Source organism: Amblyomma mixtum, chromosome 6, assembly GCF_055824585.1.
Source record: "Amblyomma mixtum isolate Tamu chromosome 6, ASM5582458v1, whole genome shotgun sequence".
NCBI classification, from domain to species: domain Eukaryota; kingdom Metazoa; phylum Arthropoda; class Arachnida; order Ixodida; family Ixodidae; genus Amblyomma; species Amblyomma mixtum.
Genome location: NC_143017.1, coordinates 92,669,279 through 92,684,546, shown reverse-complemented (window position 1 = coordinate 92,684,546; position 15,268 = coordinate 92,669,279). Strand labels below are relative to the sequence as shown.

General features: G+C 47.1%; 1 protein-coding gene across 1 annotated transcript; it reads right to left on the bottom strand.

Annotated features, from left to right (window-relative positions):
* Positions 1-7,253: 7,253 nt before the first annotated feature.
* Positions 7,254-14,916, bottom strand: LOC149339688 (uncharacterized). Its single transcript, XM_089548375.1, has 3 exons — positions 14,781-14,916; positions 12,750-12,943; positions 7,254-7,902 (listed from the first exon to the last, which is right to left on the bottom strand). The coding sequence occupies exons 2-3, from the start codon at positions 12,933-12,935 to the stop codon at positions 7,435-7,437; spliced, it is 654 nt and encodes a 217-aa protein (XP_089404501.1). The 5' UTR covers positions 12,936-12,943; positions 14,781-14,916; the 3' UTR covers positions 7,254-7,434.
* Positions 14,917-15,268: the final 352 nt, after the last annotated feature.

Below are 15,268 nucleotides of genomic sequence, written 5' to 3'. Positions count from 1 at the left end.
TACTGTGAATGACAGATTAATGGGGCTCAGGTAGCGGGTACAGTAATTAACAGCACATGTAAATGGACATATTCCCACACTAGAAAAATCAAAAATAGTAGCAACATCTTCAACATGTACCAAAACAGGAACAAAAATTCAAGTAGATACTGTTTATAAAATATGCTACCCAGCGACTCTGGCACAACAGCACGAAGATAAACACGCATTACTAGCTAGAAAGAATATGTGTACAACCAAGCAATTGATCACATTGTTCATTGACCAGTTAGTATATTGTCACGCAGTGGTTGCTGCAGTACGGAGAGCAGGAAAACAAAGAAAATGGCTTCTAACAAGCGGCGAAGTGAGAAGGCCCCAGCGCCGGACAGATGCACTCACTGCGGAGCACCCGTTTCCGAGGCCACTGTGTACAAGCCCACGAACCTCGCTGTTGAGCACTTATGTTCTTCGAAAGGCAGGCCTCTCTTCCACTATTGAGTCGCATTTCCATTTGTGATTAACGGAGACCATTTATGCTCAAATTTATGCGAGCTTTTACGCATAACCGGACTGCATACTTTTTGTAATAATTCGTAAAGTTACTTATTCACAGCACTTTTTATGCTGTGGGACAAATTTAGCGCTAAAAGAAAAAAATTCGGCCGATGCACTTCAGACCGCCCAAGTCAGAGGAGGCGTAAGCCCGCCCGCTCACTTTGTGAACGCAATCGCCGCGCGCGTCGGCGTGATGTAACTCCATGCCACGCAGCTGGCAATTCTACCTCTGCGGGGCTCTACGTAGCTGCCGCACCCTTTCTAATTTCCGCCGTAACTTCTTGGATGCAGTCGCCGCCGTACCACGGTTCGCGCTCCGCCTTAAGGCTATGACGCGCGATAGCTAATGGGTTAATGTCCGTATGGGCAGAATTGGACTCTCTCTACTTAACATTCATAGATCCCTGCGAGTCCTCATACCCCTCCTGGCGCAGTGGTGCAGTGGTTAAGTGATGGGCCACTGCCCTACGGTGGCAGGTGCTGCCACTGCACCGGTGGGGCTCGTGTGCGATCCAGGTTGTCCCGAGCAATATCGCGCGACCAATCATTAATTTAACCGCCACCTGCCCGGTTGCATGAGGACGCCATCTTTTATGGGTACCATCGAGTGTCAACGCACACGCGCACACACACGCGCACACACACACACACACACACACACACACACACACACACATGCACACACACACACACACACACATGCACACACACACACACACACACACACACACACACATGCACGCACGCACACACACACACACGCACACACGCACACACGCGCACACACACACACACACACACACACGCGCGCACACACACACACACACACACACACATGCACACACACACACACACACACATGCACGCACGCACACACACACACAAAAGTTTTCGCTGAATGGGGCAAGTAAGGCTTACGCCTTAAAAAGAGAAAGAGGATGAGCACAGCTGCGACACGGAGGAGACAATCATAAGCGAGCGCCATACGTGACGTCAAAGGCGGCGCAGCCAATCGGAGAGTGCTCGCGCCACAGGTAACGTCACAGGCTACTCATAGAAGAAGAATAAGAATCTCGCCTTTCTGCAGCTTGCTTGACGCGAGCTGCCGGCCTTGGCCGGCGTATCTCATCTCGTAACGTCGTTGCTTGCGGCTGCGCGCCTTTTATCAGCGTTAACTTCAAGTGTTTGGTTACTTTTTTGTCCAAGTGCTACGTTTTCGTCGGCTACGGGTGCGCGCTTTTTTTTTTTTTTGCATACCATCCACAATTTGAGTCGTAAAGTTTTGACGCTGCTGCCTTCGGAAACACGGTGCGGTTCAAGACGAGGAGCGCACAGCACACGAAGAACTGGTGCTCCGTAGGAAAGTGTCAAGATGAAAACTGAGGCCGTTTTGTATAAGCTGGTCATTTTCCATTGTCCATTTCAAGTAAATTTCGTCCTCTGTCATTGGTCTTTGAGATATACCCGCGGCTTTCAAGCGTCTATGGGAAGCGACCCGACCATTGGGTGATTGGAAGCCGGTCTTCACAATTGGCTACAGATCGCAGCCAATGGCAGCCAGCGGTCGGATCCGGTCGCCTGCTGTTGACCAAGACCTACTGGACTACAGCCTGCACAAATGGCCCTTCTCCAGCGCGCATGTTCTAGTTCATGCCTTTTGCCGCTAGGATAGAAACATTACGTGCGGCGTGGCGCTAATATATACCTGTTGAAAAAATGGCCTCCTCCGTCATTTTGTTTCAAAGAGGGGCAGTTTTGTCGTTCGTCCACGTAATCATTATCATCCATTTATCGATGCTAGGCACGGTGGTACCGACGAAAAGAAAGGGGACAAAAAGGAAGACGTTTTCTATACTCTTCGAGACTGAAAAAAGTCGTTATTATGGCTATTTTTATTGCTGATGTTAGGATAGCAGGGAAAGACAAAACAAATGTATTATATAGCATGCACAAAATGGCAAACGATGATGATGATCATAGCAGACGAACAGGTTAACCGAGCGCCCTCAACGGCCAAAAAGCTAACGAACGTTGGCGCACGCTGCTCCATAGGACCCCGCCATATGTGCAGGTCTGTAGTTCAATAGGTCTTGCTGTTGACCGCTAGAGCCCCGCGATGCACCTCACTATTGGCTACATTTCGCAGCCAATGGAAGCCAGTGCTGAGGTCCGGTCTCCAACCACCCAACGGTCGATTTGTCACTGAATGCCTGTACTGGCTGGAAATGTGTGGAAGGTATGAGATGTGCTTTCAGGTGATCGTTTAGCAGTTCGTACCAAAGCGCATGTTCCGTGGTGCATTCTATTCATCTTCTGGAACCTGCAGTAGCACTGAATCATTGTGTTTTACGTTGACTCTACTGAGTGAAATATTGCGTGAGAATTATTTGTGTTCGGGGTGAAGAAACGCTATGGTCCGCGTGCGTGCAGTTAGCAGTGAAGTATAGAGATGCTTCATATCCCTCTAAATGTTGCCCACTGCGTTCAAAATAGAGAAATATGTATCCCTATTTTTTTTGCAAATACGAAGTGAACGCTGTCTGGAACTTTAGCGCTAATACATGTTACTGAGTACTAAAAACTGCGACTGTAGAGGGTTTTCGGCTCATTGAGTTCTGTGGACGTTATGGTGACGTGATACTGGCCTGATATTCTCATAGATCAGAGAAGAGAGTACGGTCGTATCATGGTGTTTGTAAACTGTCGCATTCCCATATTCTATTTGTATTTGCGGGCTAGGCTCAGCGCAGTCTTTAATGAGGTCACTTGTTTTATTGAAATCTTCCTGGGTAATCTTCTGGAAAGATAGTTTAGTAAAACTTGTAGATGACCTTGATAGTGCAGACATGGCGCTGCGTAAATGATCGTGCAGGGGAGCATTTGCGGGCGTTAAGGGCTGGAGGCACAAATTAGTCAGAACATTGTGCGAACTGTAGAGCGTGTGAGCCGCGTCTGAATGAGATAAGGACCCTGGGCAGAGGTCGCGATAAATCGGCACGTGAACTTTTAGACGCTTTTCATATGAGATATAAGGGAGATAGTTGCGTTAGCCATACGTCTGTCAAGGTCTTGAAGGCAGAAATTAAGTTTCTTGAACGTTTTTGTGAATTTTTAGTTTTCGTGGCTTGCCATTGTTTGTTATGCAGTACTGCGCATGTCTTGTATTCATGGTTTCCGTATGCATTTGGTGGCCTGACAGATGAGAGTTCGCGCGTGTCTTTGTCTTTTTCGGCCTTTTCGTGAGTGTCTTTTTGTTTTGCGCTATTATTTCATCCCAAAAATCCTTCTGGAGCAAATGCTTTCCCTGTCTCTGCAAGCTCAATATTCAAGCCAAGTCAAGTCATCTTTATTTCAACATCGCAAAGATGCTAGGGGCGCAGCCAAAAACCCTATTAAAGGTTTGACGAGGGGCTGCGCCCCGTACAAAAACTTGGTAACTTCGGCGCAAGAGTTGGCTGTACAATGAAATATATTTTTAACAGAAACAACAGGGCGAAATGGCACTTTCATATAATGTTTAACTAAAGAACGTAGAAAAGGTGACGTACAATTGCGGCAAAGAAAAAACATACACGCAGAGTGGAAAACATTTTTACAGAAATGCACACTTTCAGTGAGGTAAAAAAAGTAATAATACCGTCATCTGCACACAGTAACTAATCAATTGTGTTTAGAAGAAGAAGCATGTAACTAATGCTGTTGTTTATTCTCGCGTACCTTTCTCTTCTTTCTCATTCTGGGAACGCTTAATTTTGTTTTATTTGGTCCGCGTAGATTTTCACCGTATTGACAAAAATGTCTCTGTTTCATGTGTTCTAAAAGGCCGCCATAATTTCACCGGCAAAGGGAAGCGCAATTTACAGCGCTCTTAGACAATTTATGCGTAGCAGCTCATTCTCTGCTCGTGTAAAGTTTAAACTTGTGTCGCAGGATAGTTTAACAACCTCTTGTGTCACTGTTCCGAGTAGTCTGTGTTGTGGATTCCAACTAATAAATTAAGGCCTCGGCTAAAAATTTTCACTATTCACTTTTTTTTATGTGGGCTAAACACAATCGACACAATTCTGTCGTAACACATTGCTTGCAAACTCGGGTGCTCAAGGAAAGCTATCAAACAAGAAGCTATAACTGTGCCTGCAACGGTGCCTATCGGAAATAAAGACGAATAGTTGGCCCTGTTGGTACGTTAACACCTTGAACTTCGCTGCGGCACGCGAGGCAAAGACGAAGGGAAAAAAAACACAACGAGCGCGGACCACTACAAATAGCATCGGTAGTCTGCGCTTGCCGCGTCTTCTTTATTCGTCTTGGTCTCCTGCGTGGCGTTGAACCTCGAAGCGTTCGAGGGTTTATCTCCCCCCCCCCCCCCCCCCCCCCCCAAAAAAAAAAAAAAAATTACGTCGTTCTAACGTCGCGCTTTTGTTTTTAATCATGGCGTCATTGTTTAGTTGTCCGCACAGTTAGAAAGGGCGCTGGGTCCGCAGCATAAGCCATCATGGTTTGAACGTATGGTCTTCTATGCATGCTACGCTTCAACTCTACATCTGGCTTGCCACTGCTGGCGCAGGGGTGCAGCGGTTAAGTGGTGCGCCACTGCCCTGCGATTGCAGATGCTGCCATCGGTGGAGCTTGTGAGACACGGGGTGCTTTTCCCCCGCAACTTCCTCATGACCAATTATCAATTTAACTGCCAATTTAGCGCTGCCACCTACCACGGCGGGCAGGTTGCTCACAGTCCGATGAGCAGGTTGTGATGACGCCGCAGGATCACGTGACGCAGGATGACTTGATAAGGTCAGGTGACCGGACCATTTTTCGACAATGGCGGATTGCGCGAGGCCGGGCAGAATTTTGTGCCGCCGTTGGCCATATGAAGGCCACCCTGTATGGACAGAGTAGCCACCTGACTGGGCCACCCCACCCCAGCCGATTTTTCGCTCACAATGCCGAAGACGCCGATGACGCCGGGCTTTGTGCAGAACGGGAACCTCGACGCCGGTGTCGGCTTCTCTGTGAAGCCTCCACCTGCCGGGTGGTGGAAGGTGACGGGTGGAGTTTTAACGCGATAGCATTATTAGGGTGACGAAGGCGAAAATTGTTTTTTGGCGTCGTGTCTGCGTGAAGCCTTCTCCCACTAGATGGTGTTTAGGAGAATTTGCTTGTCTCAACCTGTCACCTGTCAACCGTCCCCCTTTCCACTTGTAAGAGAGAGAAGGGAGAAGCCAGACGCAGAATGACTCAACAGAAAACGTATATGACTAAGCAAATTATTCGGACAACAGCAGGTCTGCGTGCAAAACATACAGCTTCCCGAAGAACCATGTGCGCAAAGATTAGGCTTGCGGGAGCTTTTCCTTCTCGCATTGCTCGGGTAGAGAAACATGGATTTCACAGGTACCACCGTCGGCTGTGTTTGAAATAGCCACGTGCCATTAAAATGGCGCATCGCTTAACCGCAGCGCCACTGCGCCAGTAGTGGCACGAAGACTCGCAGCCATCTAACAATGCGCCGCATTTTGCGTAGTTACGTGGTCGGAGTTGGGAAAGGATAGCATTTGCAGTATGTTGAGGAGTTAAAGACACCCGGAATTCGGAATAGATTGCAGAAGGAAAGAAGAACGCTATCGCATTTCAAACGCATCGATGCAGTTGGTCGCCCCTAATTTTTTTACTAGTAGTAGTTTAGTTCCTGATCGCACTGTCGTTAACCTATGTGGGAGGGAGCCCGTCGATAGCGGCATTTTGCACTTGGTGATAGCATAGTTCAAAGCTGACGCATCAGATGAAAAAAGAAAGACGAAGAGTGATAGAAAGAAACGTATGCAAGAGTTTAAAGAAACTGCGGGGTCCCTTTAAAGGACCGCTTCAACTGTCATAGAAGTTGCCGTTTTCTTTCAGGAGCTTATCTCTGCCCTTCAGGTGTCACTAGTAAGCTGAAAGCTGCGGAGGCTTCTTAGCCTGGACTGCGTATGCAGTTCTCTTCGTGCTCGGCCAGTCACTGAGAAACAGAGGAAAGAGATGAGAGTAGTGCCGCATTGTTAGAGTCACTGGATAATTTCAAATCATCCAGTGGCTCTACGCAACGTGGGTACTGTGCGCCAGACGTCGTCATATACGGGCCTTTGCGTGGCCTGCGTTAGGTGGTAAAGCCTACACACTAAGCCCGGCAGAGCCGCAGATTTTTTTCGTGCAAACATAATGCTCATGCCTCGCTTGTACTTGCCGGTAATGTACGGCCAGATAACACAAGGAAAAGGTATGCCCAGGCCGAACTTTGGCCTCAAAATACTATCTTGTATCGTCCAGCATGCGATCACTTACCTTACACCGTAACACAATTTGGCTGTTGTCCTTATTTCTCGTCACGAATCTTTAATTCGCAGTTATGATATTCTTGTTTTAAGTTTTGTTTATTTGTCATCGGTATGATCATATCCATTTTATTTGGTCTTGCTTCTGTCATTCAGAAAGAGGCGGTGAGTAAATATGCTACGCTCCCGGCCCGAAGGCTTTGGGAATGTTCGTGGGCACTTCAGAAAAAAACATGATTGATTGATTGATTGATTGATTGATTGATTGATTGATTGATTGATTGATTGATTGATTGATTGATTGATTGATTGATTGATTGGTCAAAAGTGACCCTATTATCGCCATTGCTGAAGTTAAGATGACCTGCTTCTGCATAATTATTGGGAGATATTTCAGGCACGACGTTATTTCCAAAACGTTTATTCAGTGTCCTCTCAGCCCGTTTTCTTAGCAAAACATTGTGGCCGCGTCCCGGGTACCTAGGCTATATCCAGCAGTCAATATGACTGCTCTGTTTCCTTCTCAGCTTCACATAGTTTCGCGGCAGGCTGCGATACATATTAGCCAACAATACCATCACAGAACTTACAAGCTGACATCAGCGTCAATCACGGATCCCAACAGTCCTGGGTCGGCAGCGTCGTCAGCGGTGTGAGCGACTGGCTGCGCAGCCGAGTCAGCGTCTAACACGGCAGCGTCGACGTCGGCGTTGACAATGGTTGGCTGCGAACTATCAACGACCCCAGTCGGCTTCGAGAGCGCGTCGTCCACCGAAACGTCAGCATCCACAACAGCGGGTCTGGCCGTGGTAGGCTGGACTTCGGCCTCGGTCACCTCGTTCTTTACGGTTGCCGAGACGACGCCGACGTCTTCAGGCTTGAAGATCTCCTTGACTATCTTCGTGACCACAACTTTGGTGGTGGCCACCTCGGCCGGCGCCGGTTCGGGCGTGGGTTGCAGAGGGACGCAGTTAACGATGTTCGGGCGGTCGCACACCTTCAATTTGTCGTTGAAGTGCAGGCCAGCCGGGCACTCCATCAGTACGGGTGTGCCCTGCGCGCCACGCGAAGATAAAAGCGGATGCGTCACTGTCCGCCGTAAAATGGAGCCGAGATTAGCTGAAACTTTTGTATCATTTCGCAGTCTTATAGTACCGCAATACACAGGAACTACATATCACACATTTGCCAAGGCGCTCTTAGCTAGAACGAGACTTGCAAAAAGCATTCTACACCAACTTTCACGGGGTTTCATTTGCTAAAATAGAAAACTAGCCAGAATCTGGCCTCCATTACTTTTTATTAAAAACTATTTTTTTGACCGTACTCAAACTGTCTGTGTCTGCATATTTCTCAGAGAGGGAGAAAGTAAAGTTTAATTAGAGGACAGGTGGAGAGGTCGGTCAGCGGAAACATGACAGTGGAGGATGTCATAATACAAGTAAATGTCCACGCACACTCTGGCTGGCACTCGCCTCTTCCGGGGATTCTAATGCATAGCAGTCGCGGTCCATGTCTTGAACACTCACAGACGCACGTCAGGAAACTGCTCTCAGAAAAAAGAATTTCTAAAGAGGATGTCACAATGTTTATATTAGGTCCCTATATTAGTGATCGTCCTTTTGCATTAGACTATTGTGATCGCGGATTGTCGGCAGGCGACACCGCGTTATTTAGTACACAAAGTTTTATTGATTTCATAGCTGCCGAACTTGAAAATGCCCTTCGTTCACTTGAAGAATGGTCCCTGGCAAATATGTTATTCATAAATCAAACCAAGGCTCACATTTACGGTGTGAATGTCCGTACATTTACTGATAGTGTATACTGCAATTATTGGAACATCAAGCGCTAGAAAAGGATAGTTAGCAACGTAGTTATAATTCTAGTAATATACAAATTTGTAAAACTGTAGTATACAAACACACTAGAGTAAAAACATCATAATATTATTCTCAGGTAGACAATAAAATAACAAGGCGTTCGAACAAAGGAAAATGTGACGTAGTGCGTTTTTAGCAGTTCAGCATCAGGATTCGAACCACTAAACCACGACAAGAACTCTGCCAAAAAAATGTTTCCGCGACAACAGAAGACCGGTAGCCTGCCAGGCGCAGCCAAGCCTGCAGCCTCTAAGCATTTTAATTTCGTTCACATGACTGCATTGCGATTAAAGTTCGTTATGGCCGGCAACAGTGTCGTGCTTCTTCCCGGCTCTCAGAACCGCGCTGACAGATAAAGCACTAGCTGTCCTCACAATTATTGTTCACACATTCAGGCACAATATTCTGCTATATATTTCGAATTGGTTTCTGAGATGACCTCGTACCGAAGGCCACCGTCCGCCAGTCAACAGCACACGACTGTAGAAGGAAATTGCGGTTTTAGTGGGCTGCCCGAGGCGGCCAACCAAAGTCAGTCACTACCCTATACCGCAACCGGCGGCTCAAGATGTATGGGACTGCACAGTTTCGACGGCATGCCTTGTGAGGTTATGCGCCATACACGGTCATCAGAAAGAACTCGATATGCCGGCCGCATGCACAACAGCCTATTCACTGCATGTGGCGTGTAACGTTGGAAACGAAGATGTCAGTATTCATTCTGTAATATATTATTCTGCCCTTTTGTCATTGGCTGCTACCGCCTATGGAGCCACAATTGATCACCAGAAAGCAATTTTGTTTTCCGGCTCTGGTATCAGAGGCTGGGATGAATAACAACAAAGCAATAAGAGAATGGCGTGGAGAAAGATCGCGACAAAATACAGGCCCTAAAGCGTCGGTTGCCGGCCGCGCATACGCAGTGTTTAGGCGAGCGCGTCCTGAACTGGTCACCGCTCACGTGCAGGTGGTGGTAGTGGTTTATTTTTTAAAAAAAGTGAAGGAAAAGAGTGCTGCCGGCCTAGGCAATTGCTATCTAATATCTGCACCAGACTAATCTAATCTGGCTTTGACTAGAGTCGCAGTGGGAAAATTTTCGCAGTACCATTATTCTCCTCTCCCCTAGACCGGATTTGGAAGCTACCTGGTTGCCCCTGACTGACGTTTCCAGCACTATAATCGCGTCAATTTTTCCCTGTGCATTCGTCTTCGCAACGTCATTATTATAAGGGATAAATTGAACTCCTGCGGGGTTGGCAGTGCTAATATCGGGGACAATGTGAACGGACACTCAGAGTAAACGGGAAACATTTTTGTAACTCTGTGAAGCAACACCTTGCCCATGTATCTAGTCCTAGAAAAAAGCCCGGACGATTTGGAAGCCCGCCGCTCTAACGGAAGTTCCTCCACATGAGTTTGGCTATATTGGAAACATTGGGCTGCGTTCGCAATATTTCTTCCAAGGCCGGCGGCGTGGGGAAACGAGACGTAGCACTCCGAAAACTTATTCACAGTCCATAGCATTCACCTCTAGCGGCTTCCATGATGGATGACCAGGATTGCAATTAGAGGCTGCGCGCTTATCTAATCCTCCCATCCCCGCCCACTCTTCTTTAGTTTTAAAATGATTCGCTCTTTTATTCGCAAAGGATCACTTCAATTAAAAAAATGCAGATTTTTTTGTCGCAAGTAAACAGCCAGAGGAGCTTGCTTCTGAGCCGTGCAGTGGGTCTGCTGTATAGCATCTGTGGAAGTCCTCACTTTCGGAGGGATGAAAACGCGACTTCCTCTCACCTTAAAGAGATCGCGAGGGCTGGTCACCTGGGCTCTAAACTTTTGGCAAAGGCTCTATCTACGTTTGCCACCCTCAGAATCTATGTTCATCCTGCAAAAGTGCACAACACTGAAGCGTTAAAAACCGTAATTTTTCCCCTCCGGAGCGGAACCGGAAATAAATAGCGTTCTTTGAAAAGGCGTCTCTAGAAACACTTCAGTCTAACTCCATGCATGCGAGTCGCAGCAGCGCCGTAATATTAACTGAATGGTGTTCCCCATTCAGAAGAAGGTTCGTCCTGTCTCGTCTACCTTCGTCCCTGTCTTTTTAGCCGCTGGAATGTACCACAATAGTACTACCAACCAACTAGCCCAACTTTCTACGCTTAAGGAACGAAACTTCTCTGGTGATATTCGCTCCGAAGATATTCACCCCCTTGCGTTAGCCTTTACGCCGCCGCGGTGGCTCAGCGGTTATGGTGCTCGGCTGCTGACCCAAAAGACGCGGGTTCGATCCCGGCCGCGGCGGCTAGAATTTCTTTGGAGGAGAAATTCTAGAGGCCCGTGTACTGTGCCATGTCAGTGCACGTTAAAGAACCCCAGGTGGTCGAAATTTCCGGAGCCCTCCACTGCGGCGTCTCTCATAGCCTTAGTCGCTTTGGGACGTTAAACCCCATAAACCAAACCAAACCGTTAGCCTTTAATATATGATCATCGCAGATTTATCATAAACTTCGGTGATATATCCCCCTCGTTCGGGTAACCGTGTCTCACCACTATGAAAATAAAACCGCCGGAGCCTAAGCAGTACCAATAATCATAATCATCATCAGTCCCGCTTACGTCCGCTGCAGGGCAAAGACCACTACTTCCATGTACCTCTAATGAGCTCTGTCCTGTTCCGGGCGCTGCCTCCCTACCCAACACATTTTCTTATCTCATCTGCCCACCAGACTATCTGCTGCCCTTGGCCTTCTTTCCCTTGGAATTTACTGTTCCTGGAATTGAGGAGTTCGCCCCAGTCTTTTTAGTGCGAAAGCACCACTTAAGGTTCCAATAAAAAATCTTGCGTGAAGCCTCGGAGTAACTCGGGTAAGCTCGGGTTCCTTCGGAGGAGCGTCGTGCAAGCTGCAGCCAATGGGAGGAAGCTCAGGTAAGTTCGGAGAAGTGTCGCCCCAGTTGTAGCCAATAGGAGGGTGACCTTGAGGGCGACCTTGTCATCTTCAGTGTCTCTTGCTTTCGCACGTCTATTCGGTTTAGCTACGTTAAAAATCTACCACTTTTTTTTCCTCGACATTGGACGAGGAATTCGACGACGCAGCAAGCTATGGAAATGCAAATTATAGGGCGCTCGGTTACACAAAGCTGTAAGGAAACTGTAAGGATTTTTCTTTAACTACGAAGTTTCTGAGAAAGCTGTATAGCTTTCTTTTGTAGCCGTATGGCTGCGCTCGGGTGGATGTCAATGAGTAATTACTCCCTTATTACACAGTGTTAATGGTTTAATGCCCATAAATGCGGAATGGCTCATTCTCGACTTTACATTCGCAGATCCCAAGGATCAATATACTCTCCAGTTTCAACATCAAAAATGTAGCGATAAGGTTACTGATAAAATAACAAACCGACTGGTTATTTGTTAACTACGAAATTAAGCACAGTAAAGAAACATGCTGACTTGGTAAAGACGCCTGCCTACTCCTCTGCACTGTTGGAACCTTGGTAGAGCGCTTTGCTTGGCACAAATCAGCTGAAACATCCTGTATGCTGTATGACACTGTCCGGTACAGGCTCAATCACTATTGCATGTGACTGAGATTTACCCATACCCGAAAGATCCCAAATAATCGCTCTTCAGGATCACTTGATGCGGCCATTCTTCAGCAGTCTGACGTCCCCGTACGAACCCACCATATAAATGACTTTAGATGGCTAGTCGTAGCAAAACAATAGCACTACTGTGCAATCCACAATATTAGTGTTCCCACGTACCACTGCCAGGATAATGTGTTGGCTGGAGCGAAAGCATTTTCTAAATACACTTTCAAAACAACGCCTTCTTACAACTAGACATCCAGCCACCATGCAAAAAGCACGACATCACAAAGTTATGTGCACGGCACCCTAAGTTTCTATCTCCGCAGAGTCTCACATGGAACGCTTAAAGGACGCCTGTCTACTCCTTGTGACAAGGACGTTGTTCGTCGGCAGAGGAGCCTGCACAGCACCGCGAGCGCATGTTTACCTGGCTGCAAAGGTAGAACGTGGAGCAGTTGAAAGGGTTCCGGAGAATAGTGGCGTTGGAGTTCTTGTCGTCAACGGTTGGGCAGTCCTTGGGCAACTGCGCGCCGCACGCTGCCACCATGAAGGACAGGCTCACGACGACGACCACGACTCCTGAAGGCAGCATGACACTTCGCTGCACACCCATCTTGAGTCCTAAGTACGTGTCGGAAAGAAGATCGTTGATGAGTGCTAGTTGTGTACCTGGAGAACGTTTACAGACGCAGTATTTGCTGTCGTCCTGAGCGATCGGGAGCCCCCTAAGGGAATTTGGATTCCTCCCTATTTTTCAGTTTGGCCCTACATCTATACCGACTATGCTTCCTGTTGATGAACATTAACGATTAAGTTAAAAGCATAAGTGCCGACAACTTTGTGTCTTGAACGCCAATTAGTTGCTGCTTGTTACAAAAAATAGACCCTTGTGTCTCCTTCTAACGTTCGCATCTATAGTCAGAGTATTCATCACCGAAAGAGCTGCATGCATAGTCGGTTTCCTGTGTCCGTGCGTCCTGCCGTAATGACACGTCGTGACATTCTGCGCATGCGCTAACGAGCGGTACGCCTAACCTATAACTTGAAGCGTCATGTCAGCTATATTAACCCTTTAATGTATAAATACTGAAGGAATAAAAAAATAATTGCCTCTATTTGATGCTAGCCAAGTACCCTTATACAAGAGCCAATTTAAATCATTTATTAGCGTCTCCAAAATTTCAGAAACCGGTATGTCTGGAATTCGAAACAATGAGTATTTGCTCAGTTTTGCCCAAGCTGTGTGAAAGACGGACTGGAAGGTTCAGGGACAGTAAACATTTTTTTATCCAAGATTGTCTTACTGTCTTTCCCACAAAAGTTTTCAGGTAGTAATAGACCACGAGTCGTTGAACACTGGCTGAAAGTCGCACATAGTTCTTCAAAGAAATTCCTCACGGTGGAGCCTTTTTTTTTTTGTTCTGAGAGCACTGGCTACTGAGAACATGTTGACATCAAACTTTGCATGCCAGCTCCATGTAATAATGAATGCATGATGTGCAAACGGTATGTCGCAATTAGAGTCACAGTTTGCAAGCGAAGCCTGGATAAAACAGTGAACATTTTGGGTAGACAGCGGAAGGAACAGAGACTTGGCAGATACTGAAAGGCTGATGGGTTAACCAGACGACGGTATTGGTTTGATACTCTTCGCAGGTGGAAAGGGCAGCGGGAATATAATGAGGAAGGAGAAAAGACAAGTGAGTTAAAAACAGCGTATATGAAGAAAGTTAAGCACTTCACGAGTGCAGTCTTAGCCTATCGCGTATGCACGGTGTCCTCAAGAAACGGAGCAGTGTCCGGCTGTTCCTTGGCGAGAACCTTCATCTCCATCAAGGGGGAAAGTATCACGGCGGTCCAGGGCACGGAGTAGCGATTGTCTTTGGGCGCTAAATGCGAGTCGTGCACAAAGGATGTGTTCTATCATCTCCTCTCATCTGCAGCTAGCGTAGACAGAGTACAGCTATAGTGCAGTGCAGCTAGCGTAGACAGACAAAGGTGTACTGAGCGTCCCACAAATTTGGAAGCTGCGTCACTGGTAAAACAAACCTGATTCGGGACTTCAAGTTTCTTCTTGGTCTGGGCTAACACTAGCTTCTCTTTGTTTATTAAAGTGGAGTTTCAATTTTCTTTTTCAACAATTCCAGGCTCTCCTCCGATAGTAAAGTATAGTAGTAAAGTAGCCCTCTTTGAGTTAACCATATATATCTTACAAAAAGAGAGAATAAAACTTAGTGTTTATAAATATATGCATGCAGAAAAAAATTAGCAAGTTCCGAGCATTGTTAACCACAGAGCTTTAAACTGGGTTCTAACTTTCTGTTAGAACTCAGTACCAAGGAATGATTGGTTCGTCGTGTAGGCATGCTAAGGGAATGTATGTAGCGCTGAGGCCGGATAGACTATAATAAGAGGCACATTCGAAGCAGAAATTACTCCTGAAAGTATGCGTACTCACTTGACTGAGCTTCTTCAGCGGGGGCACTTGGCGCAGGAGAAGGGGAAATGTTCACGCAACCTAGGCTTCTGCGTGGGGCGCTTTTTATTCAGCAACCAGACAAGGCCAGCAGTCATAAAGCGAGCCCACTCGTCTTGCGCGAGAACCCGATAAAAAGCTTCTCGCGTCGGCGCAGACTGTCCCGGAAGGTGTAATCTCAAGCAATATAGGTCCAATTTCTAGAAATGCGCTGCCAAATGGCTCCTTTTTTACGACTGCCACTGTTGTTGAAAGTTACGGAAGATAAACTCTGCTCGGTGGTTTCGCATGACGAAATGCAGATGCTGTGGATCACGCGCAACGCTTCAAATAGCTGTCGCCTATCCCCGACAGCGTTGGGAGAGATGTTGCCACATTCAGCTCCTAAAGAGCGAAGCTAGTAAAATTCGTGGCCTGCGATACTGCCTCGAATCTTTACGAGAAACGTCGCTCTGATAAGGGAGCCATGG

Bases quoted from the DNA above. Each gene is read 5' to 3' on its own strand.
- LOC149339688 (XM_089548375.1), bottom strand. From the start codon at position 12,935: ATGGGTGTGCAGCGAAGTGTCATGCTGCCTTCAGGAGTCGTGGTCGTC. The intron at 7,903-12,749 runs GTAAACATGCGC...CGTGGCGCGCAG, and splicing joins CGTTCTACCTTTGCAGCCAG to GGCACACCCGTACTGATGGA.